The sequence below is a fragment of the Eucalyptus grandis genome, chromosome 2, assembly GCF_016545825.1.
Source record: "Eucalyptus grandis isolate ANBG69807.140 chromosome 2, ASM1654582v1, whole genome shotgun sequence".
NCBI classification, from domain to species: domain Eukaryota; kingdom Viridiplantae; phylum Streptophyta; class Magnoliopsida; order Myrtales; family Myrtaceae; genus Eucalyptus; species Eucalyptus grandis.
In genome coordinates this window covers 37,424,281-37,437,675 of record NC_052613.1, presented here as the reverse complement: position 1 = coordinate 37,437,675, position 13,395 = coordinate 37,424,281, and the positions used below count along the sequence as shown (strand labels likewise).

General features: G+C 39.7%; 1 protein-coding gene across 1 annotated transcript; it reads left to right on the top strand.

Moving 5' to 3' along the window:
• Positions 1 to 1,068: 1,068 nt before the first annotated feature.
• On the top strand, positions 1,069 to 7,245 carry LOC104424627 (ABC transporter B family member 21). Its single transcript, XM_018865293.2, has 13 exons — positions 1,069 to 1,224; positions 1,657 to 2,053; positions 2,250 to 2,304; positions 2,389 to 2,564; positions 2,678 to 2,899; positions 2,978 to 3,216; positions 3,411 to 3,936; positions 4,029 to 4,302; positions 4,436 to 5,301; positions 5,470 to 5,736; positions 5,859 to 6,122; positions 6,257 to 6,550; positions 6,660 to 7,245. The coding sequence occupies exons 2-13, from the start codon at positions 1,748 to 1,750 to the stop codon at positions 7,017 to 7,019; spliced, it is 3,849 nt and encodes a 1,282-aa protein (XP_018720838.2). The 5' UTR covers positions 1,069 to 1,224; positions 1,657 to 1,747; the 3' UTR covers positions 7,020 to 7,245.
• The last annotated feature ends 6,150 nt before the right edge of the window (positions 7,246 to 13,395 follow it).

Below are 13,395 nucleotides of genomic sequence, written 5' to 3'. Positions count from 1 at the left end.
CGTATATTAATTACCCGACTCATGATAATGAGTTTTTGATATTATTTCATAAATATGCATAATGAATACTCAATTTGATTAGAAAAAATATGTATTACTCTTTGAGCTGTGGATATTTATACTATTCATCTTATATCTTTTGTAAAAATATAATGAAAAATCATGGTTGGCAAGAGAGAGTCCATGCTTGTGACCAGAAAACGACAGATCAATTTCGATTACGAGGCATAATAATGCTTCACCTTCAGGTGTTTGTGGGACTCGTTGAATTTGTAGTTCTTAATGGGAGCTACTGCTATTTCTAGAAGCTATCCTTTTGAGCTGCCTGCCACTGCTGCGTGAATCTGTTCCAGTACAATTTTTTTTTTCTTTCTACTTATTTATGTTTTGTCTCTTTGTTGTGGAAAGGAAATGGCATCTTGGCTTTGGCATCTTGGCTTTTGTTCATACCAGTCTGCCAATGTTGATTATGGTGTTGAACTATGGGGATCTCGATGGTGGTTGATCAGATCAGACCTTCTGCGATTGGCCGGGTTAATTGGGATTATATAACGTGTATAAGCTTAAAGAGTTGACTTATAAAAACGGTTTACAAGATTAATTTAATAAGAGCCGTGTTAAACTATGATTGATCTTTTAAAAAATTCAACACATTGATAATAAACTAGAAATATTATTTGTTTTTCGAGGAAAAGATACTCATTTATAAATGTGGTGGCCAATGTCACATCCCTCTCAGCAGGCTTTTAATGGAGTCGTCGTTAAATTTACAATTCTCAAAGCATTCGATGACGTAGGGGATGATTTCTAAGCTCCTACTTGGATTAAAAGCTACTCTTTTGAGCTCTCTGGTGAGTACATCTATCTCACAGGATTTTTTTTTATTAATTTTTTTTTTTTTTTGGTTTTGTCTCTATGTTGTGAAAAGAAAATGGCATCTTGGGTTTGGTTTATTTCCGTTAGGTGATGTTGATTATGGTATTAAACTATGTTGGTGTTGATGAGGGTCGATCAGATCAGACCCTTTGTGATTGGCCATTGGGGATATTGTTGGGATTACATCACATGTGTAAGTAAGACTAGAGAGTTACGAATCTCGATACGTCTCTTGAAGGAGCATTTCTTGAATTTCAAGTTTGGTTACAGGCTTTTATATGGGTAAAGGAAGAGTTTTGGTTTAAGGAGGAAGATAAAGAAACCACTCTGAATTAGTTGGTGATGTGAGTAAGTGTTCCTCTATTAGCTTCTGGATAAAAGAAGTTAACATTATTATCTTCCTCATTTTCGTCAACCTTTGTTTAATTCATTCCTTTTGGCCTGGTTCATGGTTGACATTTTTGCATAAGCAGAAGTAGATCGAAGGTTCGTCTACTTAGCAAGTTTGGCGTCTCCAGCATTCTTTAATCCTTCTTTACTTGGACATGGCTGCGTTACTAAAAGATCCTCGTTTTTGATTGTTGACGGACTATACCATTCAAGTTGACATGCATTTGAACTATAGTCTAGTGGAGTTCGTGTAATTCGGGCCATCTGGTATATGAGTTTGGTGTCTTGGTAGCTGGATCTCGTCTGGCAGTTTGATTCAGATACATGACTTTTGTATATCTTTTCATGCATTTGACGTTCTGCTTTATTGGCTTGTCTTGTAAAGTACAGATTCCTGTCGTTGACTTTGTCTTGAAGATGCAATTCTGGACATACTCATTGAACTAGTTGACAAGCAATACAAGGTGATCTTCTATTCGGTATGATGTCTGTGGAGGGCAGCCTGGACATGGATATAGAAATGCCTGTGCCTACTGATACGATAAGTCATGCAGAGGCGAAGGACGGAGCTAAAAAGAGCAAAGAAGATGAGAAAACTAATACAGTCCCATTCCACAAGCTGTTCTTGTTCGCAGATTTCACCGACATGGTCTTGATGCTCGTTGGTACAATGGGTGCTGTCGGCAATGGCTTAGGTATGCCCCTAATGACGGTACTTTTCGGGCAACTGATTGATTCATTTGGAACTAACCAGCACAACAAAGATGTGGTGCATCGTGTTTCCAAGGTAACAACTTTGAAACATAATGCTTATTTTCTGAGGCTAGAAGCTAAAGTTCTTGTCATCATAGTACTTCACATGACTCAATTATTAATAAAAGCATGAAAAATAGGCGGTGCATATCTATTCCAGATATTGTCACTCATATGGAACAGGTCTTTCCTTCTTACTGATATGTTACAGTTATAATCTGTAAATTCAGATATCTCTAAAGTTTATCTACCTGGCAGCATTTACTGGTGTGACGGCATTTCTTCGTAAGTATATCCCTCACCCAAACAAAAGATTCGGGAGTTTCACCGAAAAACGGAAATAATCCATGGAATTGCCTGTTTTGTCAGAGGTTACTTTCTGGATGGTCACAGGAGAGAGACAGGCTGCTCGGATAAGGGGATTGTATCTGCGGGCGATATTGAGACAGGACATTGCCTTTTTTGATAAGGAAACAAATAAAGGAGAGGTTGTGGGAAGAATGTCTGGTGATACCGTTCTTATACAAGATGCCATGGGTGAGAAGGTAACCTTTCAGCTTGAAAGCCAGGCACTAATGGAGAAGGAAGCCCATAAAATTTTCCTGCTACCCAGGAAGTGATGGTGTTTTATTTTATTACATCTCTTTGATTTCTGCAGGTTGGAAAATTTATACAGCTCATGTCAACGTTCTTCGGAGGATTCGTTATCGCATTTAGTAAAGGGTGGCTACTTACTTTGGTCATGTTATCGTCCATTCCTCCCATCGTGGTTTCTGGTGGCTTCATGTCCCTGATCATAGGCAAGATGGCATCACGGGGACAAAGTGCTTATGTGAAAGCGGCAAATGTTGTTGAACAAACAATTGGGTCAATTAGAACTGTACGTCGATAAAATACAAACAACCTTTTGATTTACAATTTTGACTGTGGGATGATGGCTGTCGCTTGGTGCAATTAGGTAGCATCATTTACCGGGGAAAAGCTGGCGATAGCAAACTACAACAAGTTCCTTGAGGATGTATACAAGTCGGGAATTCACGCAGGCATGGCCACTGGATTAGGTCTTGGTGCAGCCATGTCGATTCTCTTCTTCAGTTATGCATTGGCAATATGGTTTGGAGGAAAGATGATTCTGGAAAAAGGATATACGGGGGGCGAAGTACTTAATGTCATCATGGCTGTCTTAGCCGGTTCAATGTTAGTTGCATTCAACTTTCCATGAGGATACATGTTATTTCCTTGGAAGGAAATTCTAATTATTAATTATTTTGCAAACTATGCAAGCGATAGGATTTTTACATCCAGGAGGGAGTACTCAATTGAATAGAGCTTTATAGTGTCTATGCTGCAGCAGACTCATAATAAATGAATTGATTTGGCTTACTTCTCAGGTCCTTAGGACAGGCTTCTCCATGCTTGAGTGCATTTGCCACTGGTCAAGCCGCGGCATTTAAGATGATTGAGACCATCAACAGGAAGCCAGAGATTGATTCTTGTGACACCCGTGGGAAGACGTTAAATGGAATTCATGGAGATATAACTCTTAAGGATGTTTACTTCAGCTACCCAGCCAGACCTTATGAGCTGATATTCAATAGATTCTCCCTTTACATACCGAGCGGGATGACTGCCGCCTTGGTTGGACAAAGTGGAAGCGGAAAGTCTACCGTGATCAGCCTGATAGAGAGGTTCTACGATCCACAAGCAGGTGAAGTGCTCATCGACGGCGTAAATCTGAAGGACTTTCAGCTCAAATGGATACGGAGTAAGATCGGCCTTGTGAGCCAGGAACCTGTGTTATTTGCATCGAGTATCAAGGATAATATTTTGTATGGCAAAGAGAATGCAACCATCGAAGAAATAAGAGCTGCTACTGAACTAGCCAATGCTGCTAAATTCATTGATAAATTGCCCAAGGTCTAGAAGTGTTTAGATTGATCATTTTACCTCGAAGCTAAGTGAGATTAATCAATTTGTGAGCCTAAACTTTTTTTCATCTTTGCATCAAGGGACTGGACACAATGGTCGGTGAACACGGTACTCACCTCTCTGGAGGACAGAAGCAAAGAGTCGCCATTGCAAGAGCAATTCTAAAAGATCCTAGGATTTTGCTTTTAGATGAGGCCACAAGCGCACTCGATGCAGAATCGGAGAAGATAGTACAAGAGGCTTTGGACAGGATAATGGCTAATCGAACCACCATCATTGTAGCACACCGTTTGAGCACCGTTAGGAACGCTGATATGATCGCTGTCATTCATCAAGGAAAGATAGTGGAGAGAGGTACTAGAGCACGAATTTTTAGCCATAACATTTTGCAAATAAAAGCCAAACCCACCTAGTTGATCTGATGTGAATATCCTGTTTAAAGCTCAAATTACTGTGGAGCAGCTAATATTTTCACAAATTTAATCAGGTACACACTTGGAACTGCTAGCAGATCCCGATGGAGCATATGGTCATCTAATACGCCTCCAGCAAGTAAGCAAAGAGCAACACCAAGCAACAGATTACCAAAACAAACAAGAAAATATCCTTGACAGTAGTCAATCGAGTCAAAGAATGTCCTTGAGGTCCGTAAGTCGGGGATCATCAGGTGTGGGAAATAGCAGCAGCCACTTCAGTCTGCCCACGGGATTAGATGTCCCTGATGGTGCACCCGCAAATCCAGAGTTCTCTTCCTTAGAGAAAACAGAAACTGCTGCAGAAGTTTCTATCCATCGGCTCGCATATCTTAATAAGCCAGAAGTTCCTATGCTACTAATAGGATCTATATTTGCAATCATTGCTGGTGTGATATTCCCCATTTTTGGCGTACTATTATCTAATGTGATCAAGACATTTTATGAAGCGCCTCATAAACTAAGGAAAGATTCAAAGTTTTGGGCGTTGATGTTCATGACTCTTGGCCTGTTATCATTAGTAGCATATCCAGTGAGGACGTACTTCTTCTCGATAGCAGGTTGCAGATTAATCCAGCGGATAAGATCAGTGTGCTTTGAGAAGGTGGTGCACATGGAGGTGGGTTGGTTCGATGAGCCGGAGCACTCCAGTGGCGTCATTGGTGCAAGACTCTCAGGAGATGCAGCGACAGTGCGGGCCCTAGTTGGGGATGCATTATCCCAGCTCGTTCAAAACAGCGCGTCTGCAGTTGCTGGTTTAGTCATTGCTTTTGCAGCTAGCTGGCAATTGGCGCTTATCGTCCTTGTTTTGCTCCCTCTGATATTTGTTAATGGGTATGTCCAGGTAAAATTCATGAAAGGGTTCAGCGCAGATGCCAAGGTACGCATTCCATATTCGTCATTTATGGTCCTACAAGATTAATGCGTGTCTAGTCATTGTCCACGTGAGTGTTCACGAAGCCAACAACTGAAAACTGTCCTAATGATTGGGTGAATTGAATTAATTTTAAGATATTAACGATGTTAATCAAAGTCCCTCTGTTCACAGATGATGTACAAGGAAGCCAGTCAAGTAGCTGCCGATGCAGTTGGAAGCATCAGGACAGTTGCTTCTTTTTGTTCTGAAGAAAAGATCATGGAACTGTATGCTAAGAAATGCGAAGGGCCAGTGAAGGAAGGAATTAGGCAAGGGTTGATTAGCGGAGTTGGGTTTGGCCTATCGTGTTTCTCACTTTTTGTGACCTACGGAACCTGCTTCTACGCTGGAGCTCGACTTGTCCAGGATGGCAAGACAACATTTTCAGAAGTTTTCCGCGTAAGTTTTGTCTTTTCTGGTCTTGTCAGTTTCCCTGGAATACTAACGAGTTCACTGCGCTGGAGAGGACATTTTTAATTTCTATACATCAATTTATGGTTTAACTATTTTGTGCTTTGCAGGTGTTTCTTGCCCTGACGAATGCGGCCAATGCAATTACTCACTCAAGCTCCATCACTCAGGACTCCACCAAAGCCAGAAGCGCAACTGCCTCAATTTTTGAAATAATTGACAGAGAATCAAAATTAGACCCGAGTAATGAGTCTGGAGAAACACTAGAAAATGTTAAGGGAGAAATAGAGTTTTGTCACATCAGCTTCAAGTATCCTTCTCGACCGGATGTTCAAATTTTCAAAGATCTTAGCTTGACCATACATTCTGGCAGAGTAAATCTTTTTGATAACCCTTCCGATTTTTCTTTCGAAGATCTTTTTCTATTCTTCTCTGAGTTCCAGCCAATTACGATGTGCTAAACAAATGCTGAATATGCACATATGGACTGTGATTTTTGCTCTTTCAGACTGTTGCTTTAGTAGGAGAGAGCGGGAGTGGGAAATCGACTGTAATAGCTCTGTTGCAACGGTTTTATGACCCCGATTCTGGTCACATTACCCTTGATGGGATCGAAATTCAGAAGCTACAGTTAAAGTGGTTTAGGCAGCAGATGGGCCTTGTGAGCCAAGAACCAGTTCTGTTCAATGACACAATCCGTGCCAATATAGCCTATGGAAAGGATGGAGAGGCAACGGAAGCGGAGATATTGGCTGCATCAGAGTTGGCAAATGCCCATAAGTTTATCAGTAGTTTGCAACAGGCAAGTTTATCTCGTCCTCAATATAAGATAGACATAGGCAGATTAAGCGAGCATAAACTAAGCAAGTTTCCTGAGAATCTTAGTTACCGATATCACAATGACTATGCAGGGTTATGACACATTAGTAGGTGAGCGTGGAGTGCAGTTGTCTGGTGGGCAGAAGCAGCGGGTGGCCATTGCACGAGCCATAGTGAAGGATCCAAAGATACTCCTTCTAGACGAGGCTACTAGTGCATTGGATGCTGAAGCTGAAAGAGTGGTTCGAGATGCATTAGACAAAGTCATGGCCAATAGAAGAACTACAGTTATAGTGGCGCACAGATTATCAACAATAAAAAACGCAGACGTGTTTGCGGTTGTCAAAAATGGAGTAATCACTGAGAAAGGAAAGCACGACTCACTGATTAATATCAAAGACGGCTTCTACGCGTCCTTGGTTTCTCTTCACATAAGCGCAGCATCATCCTAATTGTGTTTTGTGCAAGCTATTTTGGTTATGTCCTATTTTCCCATGTAGATGCCACTATAAAAAGATGCATATTCGTTATGGCATAGTTTTGTTATATGCCCCATCTAAGGAAAAAAGAATTGTAAGAATATGTTCAGCAACATCAAAACTGCGATGAATATGTTTGTTTAAGTTTAGCAATTAAAAGGAGTGGATTTAAGTTTCCTGAAGTTATATGTGGTGGGGTGGTGGGTGAAGGCTTCAATTAGATGGTTTGTCATGGGCATCTTTAGCTTTCAAGGCTGAAGGAACAAACAAAAGATTTATCCAAGAAGAGGACTGAAGTAAGGAGGAAAGTAAATATTACTATCTTTTGTTTGTCAAAATAGGATTGCAAAAAGTTTTCGCAGAATGTGATTTATATTATCTAGCTGATAAGATACACAAAGATCACATTAAGGAGGTCTTATCAATTACAGAGACATTTCCACGCCTTTTCGTTGATGCTTTCGAGTGAAAAGAAAATAAAAAAGGTCAAAGTTATGCTTGACAAGGCTAGTAAGAGCACTTAGAGGGAGGTAAATAAGTGATCAAAGAAGTTTTTGCAAAACTTAACAGAATAAATCAACTTCTGAGAATAATAGACTCAAGGTATGAAAGACTATAAATAGTTATATAACGCCACGAATTAAAGTAAAGAGATTAGGGAAAGAGAATCAAAACACAATATTTATAGTGATTCAATTTAGACCAAGCCTACGTCCACTCTCCCGCATTAATAGCCCACTAGTTGGATTCCACTAAGAACCAAAAGAGAATTTACAGCCTCACATCCTTGATTCTACAGTGTAGAGACTCAGCTACACTTCCTCAAAGTCTCACAAGAATTTAATCTCTCTTTTAAGTACAATTTGAGCTCAACAATTGAAATAGCAAAGAATTAAAAGCTTCAGACTTTGAAATTTTTCTTTCACGCACACACTCGAATAAGTTGAACATCTTCCTTATATACTCCTCTATGCATTCATAACTGTTGGCACCTTCCAAATGAGTTCTTTCAATCTAGCCATTGAACAAAATAAATTAAGGAGATCTGAGTTATTTAAAGAATGTGATGATAGCCTACCAAACCTTCCGAGTATACTTCACTAATCATCAAATCTAATTACTCGAATTGATTTCAATAGGAATAATTGATCACATGATGCTTTCTCCAGCCGTGAGATTTTCTTCAACCATACGAACCAAATCCTTAAAGATATACTCGCATCTAGATAAGTCTTCTTCAACGGATAAAGCTTTTCTTCGTCGGTCTAGAAACTATCAATGCGGGCAGACTTTAAATCTTGAGTTTGGAGATCTTCAGACTTTGACGATACAGTCTGCAAGTCTTCAGACTAGACTGATGGAAACGTTTTGTCAACTTCAAAACAAATAAGGAAATTTTCTCCAACAATGCTGGCTGAGTTTCTTAAGGAAGAGAACAACTTTTTGTACTAAACTTTACTAATCTATCTTATTCTTAATAACGCCTCAACAAAACCAGCACATACATGGTTCGGTGTGTGGTCGCTTCAGATTGCATTTAGATGATGGTATAATGCTCTTGGGAGAAATTACTCAAGATTACAGGGATTTGTAGATTATTGTAATTGTTCTCTATTTTGTTTAAAGCTTAGTTAGAGTTGTTACTTGCAATGCATGTAATATTCATATTGTTATCTTATATTTTGGAGGTTGTAAACATATTTTACATAAAACAGGGCGCTCTCAGATTAAGAGCAAGTTGGCTATTTATTTCAAAGCCTTTCTTCATCATTCATGGTACTAGAGCCTCCATTTCTCTGGAGTCTATCTGCAATGGCAAGCTCAACCTCCAATAAGTACCATTATTTATCGATCTTGAACGTTGCAAACTTTGTGACATTTAAGCCAAACACTCAAATTTTGGACTTCGGAAGACCCAAATTATGGGCTCATTGAAACCCGGGACATGCTGGGATTTAGCACGGGAGAATATCCTGCACCAGTTTATGAAATTGAAGTCCCAATTGCCAATCCGGAGTACACATGGAAACGGTCTAATTGTCTCCTGCATGGATGGATCACAGGAACATTGTCTGAAGGTGTTCTTGGCATGGTTGTCGGGCTTCAGACTGCCGCTGAGGTACGGAATACCGTAATCAACTCCTTTGCAAGAAAATCTCAAGAACGTGAATATTATCAAATCAACAACCTCAATATGCACAAGAAAGGCACTTACACTACGAATGAGTATAGCAGCATTTCAAGGGGATTTGCGACGATCTTGCTGCTATTGAAAAGCGCACGAGTGACAGCACCTCATGATCAGATTTTAGAATTTCTGAAGAATGATACATTAGCATCAGTCAATAATAGGAATACAGAGGAGGCATTTTTAGTGGTTGCCAAACGGCCAAGTCTTGTCGTTTGCCTTTTATCTTGACTAAGGAATTTAGCAATGAGCCTTTTGCTAAATTCGCGGATATCTCTGTGGATCATCTCCTGTGCTTCCTAATCAGAAATTCAAGTATCATCTAATCTCATTGACTGAGCGCACTAGATCCACTTGGGTTCTTCCCTAGCGGCGAAAGTCTGACTTTTATAGCATACTTCGATTAATTCATTCAAAAGTCAGTTTGAAAAAACAATGAAAGTTTCTCAGTCAGATGAAGGAAAGCCAAGGAATGAGTTTAGTAATCATTTTAGAGATGTCATTCAACACGTGAAAGCTTGTCCAAAAACGCATGAACAGAATGGCTTAGCAGAGTGCAAACATTGAAATATTACAGAACTTGGATCCGGGCCTCGGGTTCGGGTCGCGGGTCGCGGTGCCCCCCCGGCCTTGTGAGGTTGCTCACCACGGACATTGCCGGGGCCGTCCGGCACTGCTGGAGGCCCTGCCTGGTCCCATCCCGGGACCACGCGAACGGGCGCGAGAGGTCATGGTCAATCTCGGCGGTCCACTGTCGATTGTATCATTGGCGGGGTTTAGCTTCTGCATCACGATCCTCTGATTGATCCTTCTTCGGCTTTTCCTCTAGAAAATCGAGCAAAAGGGCGGCGGTGGTCGTCGTCGTCCTCCATGCGCGCGGCAAAATATGCCCGTTCCTGTCGCGCAGGCTCGATGCTGTCTTATCCGTCGGCCATTCTTGGCCTGTTCAGACCACCCGGTACAGAAGAATATGCCGCGCATCAGTGATGTGGATGCGGCTGTCTTAAATCACAATTAACCGTCACAAATTTAAGTAATATTTAATTATTTCTTCTTTTATTTTGTATTTTGTTTACAACTCTAGTCGGGCCCTCGCTACGACCCTCGCTAGCCATCACCCATGGTCATCAAGCCCTCCCCAGTCATGGTGAGGGTCTACTATTAATGTGGTAGGGTGGTCAATCAAGAGAAAAAGAAAAAGAGAAAGAAAAAAATAAAAAGAGGGGAAAGACACAAAATTAATAAAAGATTTCAAAAAATATTGAAATATTATTAAAAATAATTCACATCAGCATTGGCCATATCACATAAGATGATCGACATCATATTAACGATTTCCAACCAAATTTAGTCAGATGAACTTAATTCGCAAAATGAGAAAGAATTTATGATTCAATTGGGAAAACTAAAAAATTTAAGTACAATAAGTTTAAAGCTTTTTAGACAAATCTCCCATAAATAATCAAAAGGAGGACTCACCAACTTTTCAAAGGATCTAAAACAATTTATTCAAAAGGGATAAAAAGACTTACCATTAAGATTTTCATACATGTAAGCTAGTACAAAAATGTGACTAAAGACCCTAACGCGAACATATGACACGTCAACAAGACAAGACGATGTTGATCTTTTGATTTTTTCAATCAAAAACTCATATGCTTCAATCGGAAAGAGAAAAAAATAAATATTAGCAGCTAACATTGAATGACTTGGGGTTAGTGAACCCAGTTTTTTTTTTGCACCAAAACAAAACAAGTATTCCAAATCTACAATTTCAAGTGAATTCATCAGTTTGCATGATGGAAAATTTAATGCATCTCTAAAGTAAGAGTCCATGCATCTTTGGATCGTCTAAGAGGCGAATATATTTTTATCCCGTGTGTATATTTACATGCATTTTTCTTTTTTTGAATTTGGCTGGAAGTATTAAAAGTGATATGCCATTAAAAAGAACTATAAAAAAAGATTTCCAAATTGAACATTTCAAGATGTTTTTCATTTGGTAATAAACAGTAAGTACATTACAGGTCATATTAGTAGGGAAGAAATGATTGGATGACAGTTTTTAATCTATTGTAAGAATAATAATCTATTCTGAACGAAAAAAACTAAATAACATATAATTATAAATTGTTATGAAGTTCAGTCCTTTAAGAGTTTATAACTTATAATAAGCTATTATTTTCACAATAACCTAAAAATTACTATGCTAACAAAGCCCTTAGCAGGATTCTATCATAGCTTTAGAAAGGAAAACTCCATTTCTCTCGAAGCTATCTACCTACAGTGGCAAGCTCGACCTCCAATAAGTAACCCTTATCCATCGACCTTAAATGTTGCCAACGTTGTGACATTTAAGCAAAACCACTCGAATTTGTGCTTTCTTTGATCCAAATTATGGGTCTCATCGAAGGCCAGGATATGCCGGGATTTGTTGCTGGAGATTATCCTTCACCAGTTCTGAAATCGAAGTCCCAAACACAGAAGAGCAGAACGCATGGAGATGGTCTGATCGTCTCCTGCATAAATGGATCACTGGAACATCATCTGTAGGCCTTCTCGGCACGGTTGTTGGGCTTGAGACTGCCACTGAGGTGGGGAATACCTGGATACCTTCATCCCACATGGCTGCTAGCGTCGGGAAGCTTCAAAGTGTTGGTATATGCGGAAGCGTGTGTTTGATGTGTGTGCAAGTGTGTCTTGAACTATCAAGAGAGCAAAAGAACTAAGCACTATACGGATAAGAAAATAATTGGGCAAAGTAATAATAGAGAGCGGCAGCAAGGAAGCACAGGGAACAAAATATAACTTTTTTGTTTTAGTTACTGTAGTACAAAGGAAGGGGAGGAGCTCACCTTTTTGGTCAAGTCAGAGATTTCTTGTCCTTAGTCAGCTCTATTAATGAGCTTGTAAACCAACTTTCAATGGGAAATATCTCTGCAAATTGCAGAGATAATATTGTGGCCTACTCTACGTAAATCTAGTGTACTCAAGATTTCCTTTGCTGCTAAAGTCAAGATTTTTCTTTTAGTATCCTCTAGTTGATTCTAGAAATTAGACCAGGAATTTAACACAAAGCCTCGGGGAACATACCAGTACAGAGAAAAATAATGATCGCTAATGAGGATATCGTTTTTGCAGTTTTCCAATCAGCAGAAACAAATTGAAGCTTAATGATATGTCAGTCGTGCCTTCGATAAAAAAGAACCCATCTCTGTCAGTAAATTTACTACTGATTATCCCTATCATTTTGTATTCTCATTACTGGGTTCGTGATAAAGGATGAGGAAACGAAGTCGGCGGTAGCAAAGGGGTAAAAAATGGTGACTTGTATTCCTTGAGGCCAAATGATGGAACCTTTATGGTCCGAAAGGTTTCGCACAACAGCCACTGGGGTTTGGCATCGTCGGCTGAAGAATAATAAAACTAATATCTGTCACTAATAGGAGCAACAGATGAAAGCATTTGTAGTAGTTGCCAAATGGCCAAGTCTGGTTTTCCTTTTTATCTTGAATAAGGAAGTTAGCCGTGAGCCTCTTGCTAATTCACTGCTATCTCTGGGGATCATCTCCGTTGCTTTCTAATCAGAAACTCAAATATTATCTGATTTCATCGACGAGTGCATCAGATCCAGTTAGGTTTTTCCCATGTGGCAAATGTCTGGCTCATCATTGTGCTTCGTTGCTTCGATGAGTTCATTCATACTCGGTTTGAAAAAAGAAAGAAAATTTCAAAGTCAGATGAAGGAAGCAAGTTCAACGGAAATGAGTTCAAAACTTATTTGAGATAACGGCATTCAACCCATGAAAGGAAAGCTTCTCCAAGGCGCCTGAACACAAAGGCTTAGCAAAGCGCGAAGGCTGAAACATTACAGAAATTGGATTGAGTGTGATGTTTTAAAGTTCTGTCCCCAAGGGCTTTTGAGAGACTATTACAAAACAAAGCTGGATCTACGGTCATTGCCTTGGTTTTTATGGGCTAGAGGCATGGGCATGAGGGTTACAGTGGTTCTATCCTCCCACTGGACAAGTCTATAGAGCACGCCATGTGGGGTTTTGATGAAATGACATTTCCTTTCAAGAATTCTAGAAACTAATGTGTTTCTCTGGTTGCGGAAGCAAGCTATCGAATAATAAAATAGACAGAACAAGAAAATAAATC

Excerpts from the sequence above, each read along its gene's own strand:
- LOC104424627 (XM_018865293.2), top strand. The coding sequence starts at position 1,748 with ATGATGTCTGTGGAGGGCAGCCTGGACATGGATATAGAAATGCCTGTG. Across the intron at positions 2,305-2,388 it reads TGGTGTGACGGCATTTCTTC|AGGTTACTTTCTGGATGGTC; the intron begins GTAAGTATATCC and ends CTGTTTTGTCAG. Across the intron at positions 3,937-4,028 it reads TCATTGATAAATTGCCCAAG|GGACTGGACACAATGGTCGG; the intron begins GTCTAGAAGTGT and ends CTTTGCATCAAG.